Source organism: Arvicanthis niloticus, chromosome 30, assembly GCF_011762505.2.
Source record: "Arvicanthis niloticus isolate mArvNil1 chromosome 30, mArvNil1.pat.X, whole genome shotgun sequence".
NCBI lineage: Eukaryota > Metazoa > Chordata > Mammalia > Rodentia > Muridae > Arvicanthis > Arvicanthis niloticus.
This window is the reverse complement of record NC_133438.1, coordinates 16,838,794-16,854,079: the sequence shown is the minus strand read 5'-3', so window position 1 is coordinate 16,854,079 and position 15,286 is coordinate 16,838,794. Positions and strand designations below refer to the sequence as shown.

General features: G+C 35.2%; 1 protein-coding gene across 2 annotated transcripts in view; it reads right to left on the bottom strand.

Moving 5' to 3' along the window:
* Lama2 (laminin subunit alpha 2) overlaps nt 1-15,286 on the bottom strand; it is a 572,138-nt gene that overhangs the window by 215,569 nt on the left and 341,283 nt on the right. For both annotated transcript variants that reach the window (XM_076927972.1, XM_076927973.1), the window contains exons 16-18: nt 12,178-12,291; nt 7,531-7,658; nt 1,565-1,651 (exon numbers count right to left, since the gene is read on the bottom strand). In XM_076927972.1, the coding sequence (XP_076784087.1) occupies nt 1,565-1,651; nt 7,531-7,658; nt 12,178-12,291 (329 nt within the window). The remainder of the gene's footprint in view (nt 1-1,564; nt 1,652-7,530; nt 7,659-12,177; nt 12,292-15,286) is intronic.

Sequence of the window (15,286 nt, the reverse complement as noted above, 5' to 3'; positions counted from 1 at the left end):
CCCATCATGCTTGCTGTCAGCTATTTCTTTTCTTGCAGATTTGTATTATTCAATTAGATTTCTCCCTAGAACTCATGTGACTCTTCTCATTCATATTCAAGAAAGTTGTGAGCTACTTGAGGACAAAGATGGAGAAAAAAAACACGCATCTTTTTGCATTCAGTGTCTTACCTTGTATCTAACATACGGTAGTTGGCAAATAAATATTTGTTAAATAAAATGTAGCTTGTTTAGTTGCAGATGGCTCAGAAACTGTGTAATGTGCAGAAAGGACAGAACATGGAGCAAAGCAATATGAATACATCAGAGACCGTGCTCACCCAGATAAGCAGATTTAATAGCCTTGTATGACAGGGCAGCTGTCATTTTCCAGTTGCTAAAAAAAAGGTTGCCTGTGGTAAGCTGAGGGGTAGGAGACATCGATGCAAATCTCTCCTGGCAGTGCTACGCTGTCCTATTAGAATGTCACATACATGTGCCTTTCTTTATTTGAAAGATGCACAATTAAAGACCTCCAGCTTCTCAACTGCTAATAAATCCACCTTATTTCAGGTCCGTTCTTTCCTATCTCTTTTACAGAGGCTGTCACAGTCACAAACAGGACTTATTACTGCTGGGAACTGCTACTGGCATGCTGTGCTCAGACCACTAGCTGCTGGCCAAATTCTCCCTGGGTGAAAGCTTAGCAGTGATGGCTGCCAAGAAGGTAGGAAAGGATGGGTAGACATAGCACTCCTTGGAGTTAGCTGTGGTGAGAAGAGAAGCCAGGCCAAGGGCATGGGCAGGGTTGTAGGTGTGAGTATGGGCGTGGCCTGGCTTTTCTTCCTCTGCCTTGCCCATATCCCCAGCAGTGGTTACTGAGGATTCTACTTTTCAAAGTTTAAAACAGATGGGAAGGTTATTCTATTTGTCCATATCATCAAGGAAGAAATTTACTTCCCTTTTGAAGCTGAAACTGAATACATACAAGAAAAGTTTCTCCACATATATTTAAGAAGAAAAAATTGATTATGGAAACTGTCTGAAAGAATATCTATGTCCCTGCTCCCCAGAAACTCAACAGGAATTAAGATACCAGTTTAAGAATGATCAGAAGGGGATATAAATCATGGTAATAAATTATGCTCTGTTTTGTTCCAAATATGTTTACAGTAACTTATAGGCCACTTGCTGAACTATGAACTATGAATTTAAGCCACATTTTAAGGACAAAAAGCTAATTATAAAAAATAAATGGTGCATAGGGTAGACAGTAAGATAAATCTTAAAATGATAGCTTTCCACTGAGCAACACTTTTTAAAGAAAGATTGTAGGTTAATGCTTAACCTTTAAAATTAAAACATTAATCAGATATCCTCAGAGAGAATGGAGATTTATAGACTAATTTGCAGAGTATAAATAAACTATAAAAAATAGAGTGCATCTGTGTGACAAGTGTGATAAGAAAGTTTATTTCACCCCATTGAGTGCCACAGCTTTTCTGGAGCAGGGGAAGATGGTACCTGTGGTTTTGTAACTCTCAAGGTAGAAATAATTTTGCAAGGCAATGTGACACGTGCTTACCTCTCACAGCGTGGGCCTGTGTACCCGACAGGACACTCATCACAGATCAATCCCAGACTCCGGTCTAAATGGCATGTTGGACTAAAGCTGTGGACAATATTCAGGAGACAAAGAAGAAGCATATACATGCAATCATTAGTAGTATATCCTCATATATCTTTCTCTACCACTACTGTGCCCAAAGCAGATAGGCTGGCCATTCTCATCTCCCAGACAGAATAGAGTCTGGCCAACGGAGGATGAAATGACATTGCTATTTTAACGAGCCCCAGTTGAGAGCAGGATCCCTGTGTCATGCTATTAACTGACATTTGACTGCTCTGGCTCTTAGATCACCAGCAAAGAGAGTGGACACATAGCAGCTTTGCAAAACCTCTCCAGGTTTGAAAAAAACCTACTTTCACATTCCCCCTTTTCAAGCATATACCTCAGAATTAGAAGCAGCATGGAGAAATCTGAGAGATAATAGAGAGCAGTGGAGTCATGGTGGCTGTATGGGTTCTATATCCTGATCAGAGGCCATGGGGCCCGTGTGTCGGCTACTGCCGATATGTACCCACAGGCATTATGTCACATGGATGGAATCCTTAGAAAGCTTTCAGCAAAGACCTAATACATACACTCTACTTCATTTATAGTCAGACAAATCAAACGAAACCAGCTTTGACATTTCATATCTCCCAGCATGTTCCAACATGTACCCATCGCTACACACATTTCCAGTTTGGAACAGAAGTAACAGAGCATGAAATCAAGACCGACTCAGCACTGTTATATGGTAGCATCAGCCTTCGACATTCTATTCAGCATCAATTTCAAATTTTGGCCTGGTGAGACACCTTCCATGTAACAAGTGACTGAATATTAACTGTTTTCTGTTTTTTCCATGAGCCCTCAATGACTTTGAGTTTTGTGTTATGTTATTTTTTTTAAATTTTTATTTTTATCTCATATATAAATAACATACAATATAATTTAAAATCTATATAATAATATGATTATATTTGTATATATATATATATATATATATATATATATATATATGGTGCCATATAACTTTTTCATGGTATATATTATCCATATCATGTTAAGCGTACCTTCTAAGACATCTTTTGCTTCTTTATGGTAAAAAATTTCAATGTCAGATGTTGCATATTTCTGAAATATATATGGCTTTCTTTACACACATACCCCTTTTATATAATACCATGTGAGAAATTCTTTGTTTTAATTAACTATAACTGCATATGCTTGATGAGCCTTTCCCACTCCCCCCGCCTCATTGTTCTCTCACCCTCTTCTCATAAGAATGATCTCTGCAAGATCAAGTTTTCTAGACCCTCCACCCCACCATTTTAGAGGGAACTGTCCTCAATTAATCTTACCCCAATTATGTTTTCTCTGTGTTATTTTCCATTTTACAATATAAAAAAACAATTGCTTTAAAATCAAACAATTAGATCATAATAAATTAAAAATTTTAGGCCCTGTCTGGTTCTGCTTCTGATAGGTGGTGTGACCCTGAAATATTTTTCCATCTTTGCTGCCAATCATGACTACCTCTTAAAAGTAACCCATCCCTGGCTTAACTCTGAGTAGACCTGCAATGCTTCAATAATTCTCATTTTTCTATAGTACCAAGTTATTAGGTTCCATTAGACACATCTTACTGGCTATTTCAACTCATTTCAAAATCTAAATGAATCTGTGGGGTCAGAGAGAAAGTCTGACCAGAAAAAAAAAAACCTTGAATTTATAAAAGTGAGAGAGGTTCTGATGGGTGCTATGTGAGCCCAGCTCATGGGCTAAGGAGGAATCTCTTGTAAGAAAAATGCTTACAACAAAAGGGTTCACATGTGTGATGTCTTAGCACATATTTAAGCTAACAAATGGAAGTCCGACTCGTCCTGTTACTTACTCGAGGTTTGTTATTGTTTTGCAAAACTAAAAGAAGCTGGATTCTGACAACTCACTAGTATGTACATGTGTCCTTCCAAAACTGGCATGCTCTAACTGCCAAGGAGAACACCGGGGTTTTCAACCTTGTTGGACTACACGCAGTGACTGCATGAAAACTAATGGATTATTTTTCTAAAAATTCTAAATCAGTTTGCCATCAAGACATGTCAAAGGTGACTGACAAGGCTTCTGAAACCTTAAAACCATTTCTAAAATAAATTTCAAATTCTTAAAAACATACTCTCTTGTCAGTTAAAACTAACAGCAGTAAAGTTAAATACCCTCACTGACAGAGAGCAATACTTTTTCAGGAAAGATATTAAGCAATAACAATATATTCTATTTGACCGACTCTTGCATTTCAGAGTACTTTTTATCATAATTATACGGAATTTTAACAGAATCCTATGAACTGGTTGAGACACATAATTTTACTTCTTCAAGGTTGCACACTAACTTCCAGGAGAATTTATATGAGATCTGTAACTTGAGGGTCTGCATTTGATCCTCTCCTTAGCGAGAACCACCGTCATTCAAACTTGCTGATGATATTTCCATGAGTTTAAGCTCCATGCTTGCTTGTCATGGTGTAATCAAATAAAATTTCTCCTTTAAATATCCCCCTATGCATGCTTTCACACTCTTTAAACAATGCTAAATGAGCATTATTTCTTTCCTAGAGTAATTATAGTCACAGTCACAAGAGAAGATGACATGCAGCAATATATATATATATTTATATATATATAAATACACACACACACATAATACGAAACTAATGTGCATAGTAATGATGTAATGATGCCCTGGGAATCTGGACTGACAGAGTGGGCATCTCCATCTGGCCCAAATGTGAAGCTAATTGCTGTGAGACACAACGAGGGAATGGGAAGATCATCACTGACTTCAAGAGATTCTAACCTTATGCCACTGAACGCTAGTTGGCACATGCATCACTAACAGAAAAAAAAGATCGTGCTTCATAGATTTTCCAGACCATGACACCAAACATTAGGTGAGCCAAGAGGAGAAATGCCAGCTCTTGTTGGAATGAACTGTACAGCCTTTCTCAATAGCCAAGCATATAGTATATATTCAAGGACTTATTTGTAGGTTATAAACATATATATGTACCTATAATTAGAGTCATACATGAATATGTGTGAATCTATATAAAATATAAATTCACATGTACAGCTGTAATTATTTTTGTTTTAAAATAACATTAAATTGTCATGTGATGTGTATAATATTCCACATATGCATATATATATAGGTAGAATTACAGCTGTATATGACTATGTGTGAATCTATATGTAAACATGAATTCACATGTACAGGTATACTTAGCTTTGTTTTTAAAACAACATTAAGTGGTCATGGAATATATTGCCATAGGTTATCCTGAAACGTATTTCTCAATTATAACTACTAAATTTGATAATTCAAAAATTACTACATGTGTATATGTGTTCATATATGTGGTTTGCATGTGTGTGTACATATGCACGTGTGCACATGTGTATGAGGCTGCACATGTATGTGTGTGCCCATGCTTGCAGAGGCCTGAAACTGATGCTGACTATCTTACTTATTATCTACTTTAATTATTAAGGCAGGGTCTGTCTCTCTCTATATTGACCTGGAGCTCACCAATTTGCCTAGTCCAGCTAGGTAACTTACTTGCCCTGCAGGCCTCTTGTTTCTGTTTTCCTGATTGCTGAGACCATAGGTCTTCACCATGCCTTTAGCTTATACATAGATGCTGTGAATTTAAACATCAGTCATAATGCTTGTACGGCAAGTACTTTATCCACTGATCCATATCCCCAAGCCAATATAATCTTATGTTTAAACCCTAGAATCAGCTCTAGAACTGTTTTACAAACATAGCTCTTAGTACCGCTGATGTCCATCAAGTATTGTTATGACAGTGGTATGTAGGACTTGTCAAGGCCCCCACCACCACCACCATATGTCCATATTGTGACATCAATCCCTCTAAAGGCATTGTATAACTGAGGGATATTTCAGAAGACTTCAATGATAGTATCTACTTTTGTACAACCTAAGTGTTCAAGCAAAGATATTCATGGATTTGTCTTTTAACTATGAATTTTGTGACTAAAAATTAATGAATATGAACTGAAATGTTTACACTTTATTTCTCCTCCAGAAGTAAATGTCATTTCTTCAATTACGATCTATAGTTAAAATATATGTATCGTTAAGATGAAAAGGACAAACTGTATACACTGTAAGTAGCTGATGAAGGTGATCTATATTTATAATTTATATATTATATGCTCATCTATATCCATATATCTTAATAATCATACCAATCTATCTTTATTTCCATCACGTTTGATTTATTTAGCAATATTATCTAAGAAATTTGGAGCCCAAATGTCTGTGATTTCTAAGATTTATGACCAAAGATTAAGAGATAAATCACTAAGATAAAGTTATCACTAAGCCTGCACTTCAAGTGGAGGTTGCAGCAACCTTTAGCTTTCTGAATAACCTGTGGAAATTCAAATCTCATCTTATAAATTAACTGTGAATATTCAATTATACCTCAGAGTACCTAGCTAAGATTATAACAGTAAAGATTAAGGATTTTTTTCAATTATGAAGATGGTTTCCTTTAACAGTAAGTATCTATACTTACTGAATAGTTTTTGTATTTTACTGAAAGTATTTAGATTATTAGACTTTTCCCATTATCTAGCACAGCTAGATTATAATTTTGTAAATTGTTTTCAGTTTAATAGGTTATATAACTTTAGTCACAAAAGTTACAAACATATAACTTATAACTATGTATAACTTATAAACTATGTGGAATACCATTCATTCTTATTGTTTGTTTATAAAATACAATTAAATCTGTAATTTAAAATAGCCAATCATTTTTCTCACAAATCTACTATTAAAGATAAAAAGACTATGGCACATTTAAATATTTACTGTTGATAAAATTATCTTAAAATTCAAATAATTTTGCCCGATGTTACCAATGCTAATATATATATATATATATATATATATATATATATATATATATATAAAAAATGTTACATATTTTATATGTGTATCTATAAAACCTGATCAACATAATTAAACCAAGCTGGAATGCATTTGTTTTAGGAAACACCATCATTAGACTCTGGGATTCCACTGGGGTTTTAATGTTTGCTGGGTTTGTTGTCTCAGGAAGAAATAATTAGAACTATTATAAAAAGAGACATACAGCAAAACAAGAGGAAACGTGGGTCATGATTACCTGTAATTATCCAAGTAACTTGTCTCCCAAAAGACTCTTCTACTCTCATGTACAACACTGGTCTGGTTTGAGAGGAAATTCATTATATCTATGTGTCCAGTCATTTCTATGCTTTTAAAGTATACAAGGGTGGGATTCACATAATACAATGAGCGGTTGGTATTGCTGAACTGATGTTTTGGCTGGGGAGACGTTTTTGTGGGAAAATCCCAGGTACCACCTGTCTGTTTTTCTCTGTAATTATTGGTGTAGAGGTAGACTACTTCTATAAGTGAACAAATGAAAGAGATTGACTATAAAGCTTACATTATACTTTTTCAAAATTTACATTGTTTAGGCAAGATAATACAGTAATCATCACTCAGAGTTCAATGCTCATTTAGGATACAGTGTATGTCATGGAACAAGTTTAGTAAGGTATATATAACATAAATATATTACAATAAATGATTATTTATAAAGAATATAGATTTGTAAAAAAAAAAAAATGGGCCTGTTCTTTGGAATTAATTGAGAAATTTCATTTGAGTTTTATCTCTTAGATTCTCAATCAAATCTTAGCCAAAATAGCAGAGTCTTTGGAAAGGGTAATAATTTTAAATACTTCACCTTTTAAAACTTACATTACCCTCTTGAGAAATCCGTATGGTTTGTTCTAATATCAAAGTGCATCCATAGCAGTGGAAGAGAAGCTCTGTAGTAAGGGAAATCTGGGACTCACTTATTTGATGGGATGTTGAGTGGACAGGCACAGGGCTGACAGTCTTCAGAGGTTCCTCGAGTAGGATCACCATAGAAACCAGGGAGACATTCATTACAGTATGGCCCACCTGTGTGATCTTTACAATTCTGTGAAGGAAGTGCACACCGGTTCTTTGTTTTAAATCTCAAACACAAGCACATGACCAAAAATAGGTCTACAGAGTTATTAGTGTGTTCCCATTGGGGAGAATAATTTCCCACATTAACTGTTAAATTTACAGCTATAAAGAAGCATTGGGAGTTAATTAACACATAATATTTACCTTACAACTTCCATCTAGTTTTGGTATAACATAATTTTAAAAAATGTTCAAAATTCATTAAGAAAAAAATTTCAGTATAAAAATTGCATTTTGTTCTTTTTTATAAGGCAATGTATAAGTTGTGTGTATACGTGTGTAGGCATAAAGCCCTAACAACATTAAAAATGGTGGCTTAATGAGAACCGTAGCTCAATACATAAATCTCTTTTGACTTGCTCTCTTAGCTAAGACAATAATCTGGAACTTAGTGGACTCTGATTGATTAGACAATGCATTTCCATATGAGATTTATGAGGGCAATTCTTGCTCCATAATTAAATGTTAAAAAACAAACATCTAAACATACAATATATAATTATACACATATATTTATTAAGTTATATATAATCACATATGTACCATTATAATAATTATAATATGTAGTTACACTGCAAGATATGTAACTATTTAGAAATGAAAAAAAAAGAAACAGAAACTACATTTTCTTGCCATTTGTTTTGGGAAACGTGTCTTTTCCAAAAATATAATAGAATAATTTACTTCTTGATCTCTTTATATTAACTAGGTTGTCTTCATTGGGTTGGGACACATTTATAAAAGTCACCAAGTCTGAGATTCAGGTGAATAATTCTGTTGCCTGCAGGAGGAGCTAAGGTGGTAGGAGTAAGGAGAAGAAGAGGAAAAGGAAGAAGAGCTAGGGAGAGAGACTAGAGAGAGGGGAACATAGAAGCGGATGTCCATATGTCTCTGGAGGTCAAAGGTAGTTAGTATATCTAGGTTTGGTATTGGGTTACACCTCTAATTTTATGGGCATATTGTTATTGAACATTATCAAACATATAAAGCCTTTGATTAATGTTTAAGCATGAGAGTCTCATTTTCCTACCAGGCCTGTGTGGATGGCGGGATGGTCTGGGCAATGCCCAGCCTTGCAGAGACAGCATGGAAGATTGACAGAGCCATCTCCCACACTGGTGTCTTGTAGGTGACAGGGGCCGGTGTCTCTGGCTGCCTGAGCAGACTGCCCAAGCTGAGCAGAGGCAGTATGCCTGCCACCACTCATGGCTGCAGGCCTAGGCTAGTCAGAACATGGCGGTTGATTAAGAACAAGCAAGACTGGAAGCCGCCGTTTTAAAATATCTCCCACAACAGTTGCCAAGTAGTAGAATTGTCTCTGAGGGTTCCAAGAACTCTGCATTATTAGTCTCTGTTTATCAAATAAGTGTGTTTACTTCCTATCAAAATGCATTCATTATTATTAAAATATATTTCAGTTTAATAAGGATATACAATTAATAATTTTCCTGCATACTGCAAAAAAGTTCATAGACCCCAGGAATATGCAGTCTTTATTTTATGATTAGTAGACAAATTCTGTAAGATAAATAGCTAAAATATAAATTAACCTTAAACAGAATGTATAAAGTTATTAACCTTCATGACCACTGGAATAGACTAAGTTAATGACATTCTGAATATTATTTATTTTGATGTTTTAAAATAAGAGTGATTTCAATTACATTTAGTAAATGGACTCAACAGGAGGATAGGAATAAATAAGTAAAAATACAGTTCTGAGAACAAGTTGTTAAAAATCTTTGGTGAGGTCAGACTTATTTGTTGAAAAAAATCCAAAATATAATTTATTCAATTAACTTCGAACCTCCGATTTAATTCTATAAGGTATATGAGCCAAAGTTCATTAACTACAAATAAGTAGATTTTTTTTTACATTAACTGGTATATTTTAAAATGAGCTTCTCTTTATTTAAAATTACTTTTTAAATTGTTTAGCAAACATGTTTTTAAAAAGCACTGATATTAGTCTTGCTGTTAACAGTTATTATGTGATACCTAAGGGTCCATTTGTGGCTTTCTGTTTGATTGGGTCTTCCTGCCACTTCTTCTCACTTTCCAAATTTACTTTAAGTCACCTATTTTTTAAAACCTAAGAAACTGCTTTTTCTTTGAAAATAAAATTGTTTTTGCATATTTTCAAGGTGACATGATGAAAATTAGATCTATAAAATCTTTTGGGTTTTTAAAACAGGATCCTTAAACTGATTACACAGTACCCAGGCCAAAATGAAAATTTTTGAAAATTCAACTGAAAACTCTTGGATAATTTGCATTTCTTCAACTACAGATTTGAAAGAGAAACAAATGCAGTGCGTTCCTTGTACTTTCTATTTTTACCTTTTCATTGAATTGAAACAAGAGTAATCTTAAAACTCAAGTACGTTTGTAATCAAAAGTGAGCCAGCAGCAGGCAAGCAACACAATGGAAATCAAAACTGGGAAAGATAGATGTTTTCCTCTGATGAGCTGTCTGTTCTCATAGGTAGTTTTTCTATCAAAGTGACTTTTAAACATTTCTTGCAATTCACATCATGAGACCACTGAGACTCAGACACCTCCCTGGCTTAAATGTCCCCTGGGTTTTCTCCATTGCACTAGAGTGGAGATGACCTTGCCATGTAGATTCACTCTACGGCAGAAGCCTGGATCCCATTTTAAAGTGCAATATACTTATTTATAACCAGGTTTCAAAGGTAAGCCACACTAAAACATTGCTTGAGAAATAACTAACTTGATGTTATATTCACTACTAGCAAAAATATTCTCCCTAAATAATAAAAAGGAGATAAAAATGAAAACTTGACTGAACAGTAAAAATTTCTTTTATACATAATATTCTAATATTGCTCTGTGTAGATTGTATTGAAACCAACACATTCAAAATGGGAATTCAGCACAGTTTGCCCCTCAGTACAGGGAAATGGCACTTCACCATCTCCAGAAGAGCCTACATGATCATTAGCACATGTAGGAAACCCAGAAAAAAGAGATTACGTCTCCATGACTGAGATGCCTACTGCTTCCCCAAGACCCTTCCTTCATTTAAAGGTAAGTTAACTCTCTTCTTGGCCCTCACACGATCAATAACCTGGTTGACTCTGGCTACCAATTCCCTCATGTTCCCACTCTCAACATTCTGCTCAAGAGCTATTTTGCTCTGAAACAAATGTTTCCTATTCTGCAAATTATCATATCAGCAAATGGGCCAATGTCAGGGTTTGATTAATCTTAATGAACTCAACTTCATATAATATCTTAGGGGAACATTATGGGGGTTGTATTGTGACATTTATTTTTGTTCTTTCAGGGTAGGTAAAGTGAATTCATATTAGTTTGGATTTGGGTATATTTTATTTGCATGTTAATAAAGTGTCTAAAGGTAATTCAATATTTTTCCCAGAGTCATTTTAAAAGACTGTAGTATAATTAAAATGGAAATCACTCAGTATTTTTATTTGTAAAATCAGGATTTGAAAAAAATCTACTGATCCACAAATTAAGGACATCATGCTTTACACTGCTATGCAATTGAATATGATCTTATACAGAGAAATCAGAAAATGTATCAATAAAGTGAAATGCCAAATTACATGGAATAAAAGCCTTGATTTTTCACTTTGAATTGTTTTCAGCAGCATTCAAGTACAGGAGAAAGCAGAGAAACGGGCAAGAGGAATATCACATAAGAATTATAGACAACAGAATCTGCCTTAAATTCTGCAGAGAAAAGAGAATATGATATCCTCCCAAATTGATAGCATTTCAAGTTGTGTTTCTGTTTGACTAACGCCATGAGAGGTGCGGTTTTGAGCTTCATGCCGCGTTAGACAAGATAAAGCTAACATGCCCTGGAATTACCCTGTATGTCAGTGCTGGGAAACTCTCCAGGCCTCAAGCTACTTAGCAGCACAGACAGAGCTCACCATTTTGTACAGTCTATTGTCTTGTTAACAATACAAAGCCAATTCTACAAGAAGATGCATTACACATTTTTAATATTTTAAAATCTATGCCCAGCATTTTAAGTGATCTCAGTGTTTAAGAGTTCAAATAAACATATGCAATGTACCCCAATTTCCAAAGTATAAGAAGCCCCTAAGGTGCAAAATGTGAATTGTTTTTATTTTTAATGGTTGCATTTTGTTTTTCATGTTATAGGGATCTAAATCATTTTGTGTTTTAGAACAGTCTACTTTGGGTAAATTTATAGAAGAGAGAGAAAACATATATATTCAGAGTACTTGTGTATCTGAGTCATTAGTTACATTTTATAATGATATATTTGATCCTAATTCACTTGTTAGTCAATATGAAAAATTACTTTTCATAGTTGCTAGGGAGATCACATATGAAAGAACATTCTTAGCTTCTAACTCACTTCTTGACCTACATGTTCAAGTTTGCAATGGTAGCAACCAAATTCCAGGGTTTGCTGAGTAAATTTCAGCCTTGTCAATTAGTATCTTCAAGAGAGAAACACTTACCAGACACTCTCCTGTGATGTCATCACAGGCTTCTGCATGAGCAAAGCACTGACATGGTTCACAGATGCCACCGAAAATAGTGCCATTAACTCTTCGGTGCCGAGGCCAACATGCCTAAAAGAAACGTAAGGTTTCAGTCATTTTTCGGTACTAAAAATAAAAGAAAAGTAGTTCCCTTTTTTTCTGATAATAGAAAATAACCCAGGTAGCAAATTCAGCAAATGTGTTTGTCAAAGTGGATCCATTATTGAAACATTACTACCGTACTATTACCCCTGACTCCAGGACTTTGTACTGACCTTACTGTTACTGGCAGGTATGAGATTAGAGGAAGCATTAGCTTGGTGTCTCTTCTGAAATGGTAAAATAAAGGACAGATATAAAGAATTGAAATGTGACAGTCTCAAAGAAAAAAAAAAAGCACAGACCAGGAAACAGAAGGAAGGGCACTGAGAAAATCAGCCATGATGAAAGGAGCCATAGAATCTTAGGCATAAAAAAAGTACACACTGTCATCACAGATTGGTTCTTGGCATGGGTTACCTTTTCCCACATACTGACTGCCCTGATGCTGCTACTTACATAAAATCTTTGGAGTCATTTGGAAAATATATCTGTCTCCTCCCCTCTTTCACGTGAAAACATGCCCAGTGACTGGTACATGTTCAGCATCCATGTATTTCATCTTTCATTTCCTCTGTCCTTTATGCCTTCTCTAATTTGTATAAAATAGACTGTGACTTATTTAGCATATATTGCCTTGCTGCTTCATTTATGTTATTTGACTGTAAGTATGCTTATATTCACCACTGATTTTTTTTTTAATTTGAAGCAAAATTATTTGAAAACAGAAAACCAAGTACAGTGGGGTATTTGCATGGCAGGTTTTCCATGTGGGTGAGCACCCCATATCTCTTCTCATTGTTCATTATATTGCCTTTGTGTGTGGACTTACACAGACGAGAGGAGATGTAAAAAAAAAAATGTGCAAATTTTGCTGCCCTCTGGAAGTTTATGATACCCTCAGGTTGCAATTGCATCTTGTGAGTTATTTATTATGCTTCTGGATGGTTAAATATACCTCATATTTCAAAAAAGTTTCCTTTTTTTGGGAAGGAAATGGAAACTAGAGAAAACCACTAAAGTAATAAACTACATAGAACCATGCTGTGCCTATGTCATGTTGAAAATGATCCTTTTGCCTCAGGATGTGAAGAACCTTCCATTTGAACAACAATAACAAACATATGAAAAAGGTATACTGATATTTCTTATCTGGAGAAAATAAGATCCACTTGCCTCTTAATTTGAACAGTACAGAGACAATGGTTCTAATTTTTTTTCTCCTTTCAGTACATTGTTTCTGTTTCAATTCAAATGATTCTTTCTCTAACATATATTTTTCAAGATCTGTAAGCTTACAATATTCAGAAGGAGGTAAAATGTAAAGATATTGACAAGACAAAGAGAAGCGACTTATTTTTGTCAGATCAGGTCCTCACAGTACCGTTCTTTAATACATGGTTTTTAAAACAGTATTTTTGAAATGTACTTAAATCAGTCCTCTTTCTAAAAGCATTCTAGTTACTTATACTTTCAGGTGGTTTGAGTAAATATGACTTCTGTATGCTCATACACTTGAGTATGTTGTCTCCATTTTGCGGACCTATTTGGGAAGGATTTAGAGGTGTGGCTTTCCTTGTGGAGGTATGTTACTGGGGAGATTGGGCTTTGGCATTTTACAAGACTATGCTCCATTCATAGCATGCCCTCCTTTTCCTGCTTGCAAATCAAGATGTGTATTCTGAGCTGTTTCTATCAATGTGAATTTGCTTTTCCATCATAGCCTGTAACCCTCTGAGGTGTTAGCACAATGTTTTCTTCTGTAAGTTATCTTGGTCATTGCTATTTTTTCACAGCAACAGAGAAGTAACTGATGCACCCTTTCCTTAGCCATGGAATTTATATGAATACTCACAGAAAAATTAAAGCCATTATAATCATTTTTCCACTTACAAGCCAACTAACACCAACATACGTATCTACTCCTCTCCACCCATTTTTCCCTCCAAAATACTAGGAATGGGGAGAGCAGAGTATTCTAAAAGGAGTATTATTTCACTCAGATTCTAGAACCCAGTTTATGTTTTTACAACATCCTGTCTCCCGGGTTTTATTTTAACTGAATAATTACTCTCCTTGTATATGTCCTTGTATAATATGGTCCATTGTCGCCAGGTAAAATTATCATACAAGACACAATTTGCAACTGTCTTGATTCTAGTAAAACTGAACACCCTTACCTCCTAAATGATCTTGCACACTTCACTCCGTTCTTACAACTACTCGAGCAAAATTGCTTTTGCTCTTGCCCAAAAGTTCAAGGTAGCCAAATGAAATCCTACAATTCCATTCTATTTCATCCATCATCATTGTCATGTGACCAGGTGAATCCTCTCTCCCTCAACTGCGTCTTTTTCTAACTCTAAGACTTCACACTTCCAAAAAGTTCCACTCTTTCTCCTTGCCATTTTTCCTACTAGGATTCAGTGAATTGTTATTAGAAGCCCTCTGGACATTATGATTTATCTTAATTCTCATGCTCTCTCTTGAATAACTTATTTGATGGCTTGACTCGCAACACTAATCAAACCATAGACATGTGCTCATTCAAGTCCTTCACTCTAATTAGACACTGACATGGATCTCATAGACTGTCTAGTCTTATTTCTCAAACTGACTCTTAATTTTTCTCTTTTCACCCGTCAAAATATCCCTTTCCAAATCTTTTCCAGCTCCGCCGATGGCATCACATTTTGTCATTTATCAAATCACGGCCTCTCATTATTTTCCATGACATTTAAATAAAATCTCAAATTCTTATTAGGCAAGCCTCGGCTCCTCAAGTTCACACCACGGGCTACTGTTTCCCCTGCTTATTAAGCTTTGGCTAAATGTGCGCACTCATAGCGTAACATCACCAGTTCACGGTCTCTTTTTACAACAGCTGTGCTTTGGTTCTTCAACATTCCATTTATCATCACCACAGAAAGTCTATCCTGACATTTTTTTTTAACTAGCTACTCCAATTTTCGTATACTCATATGCC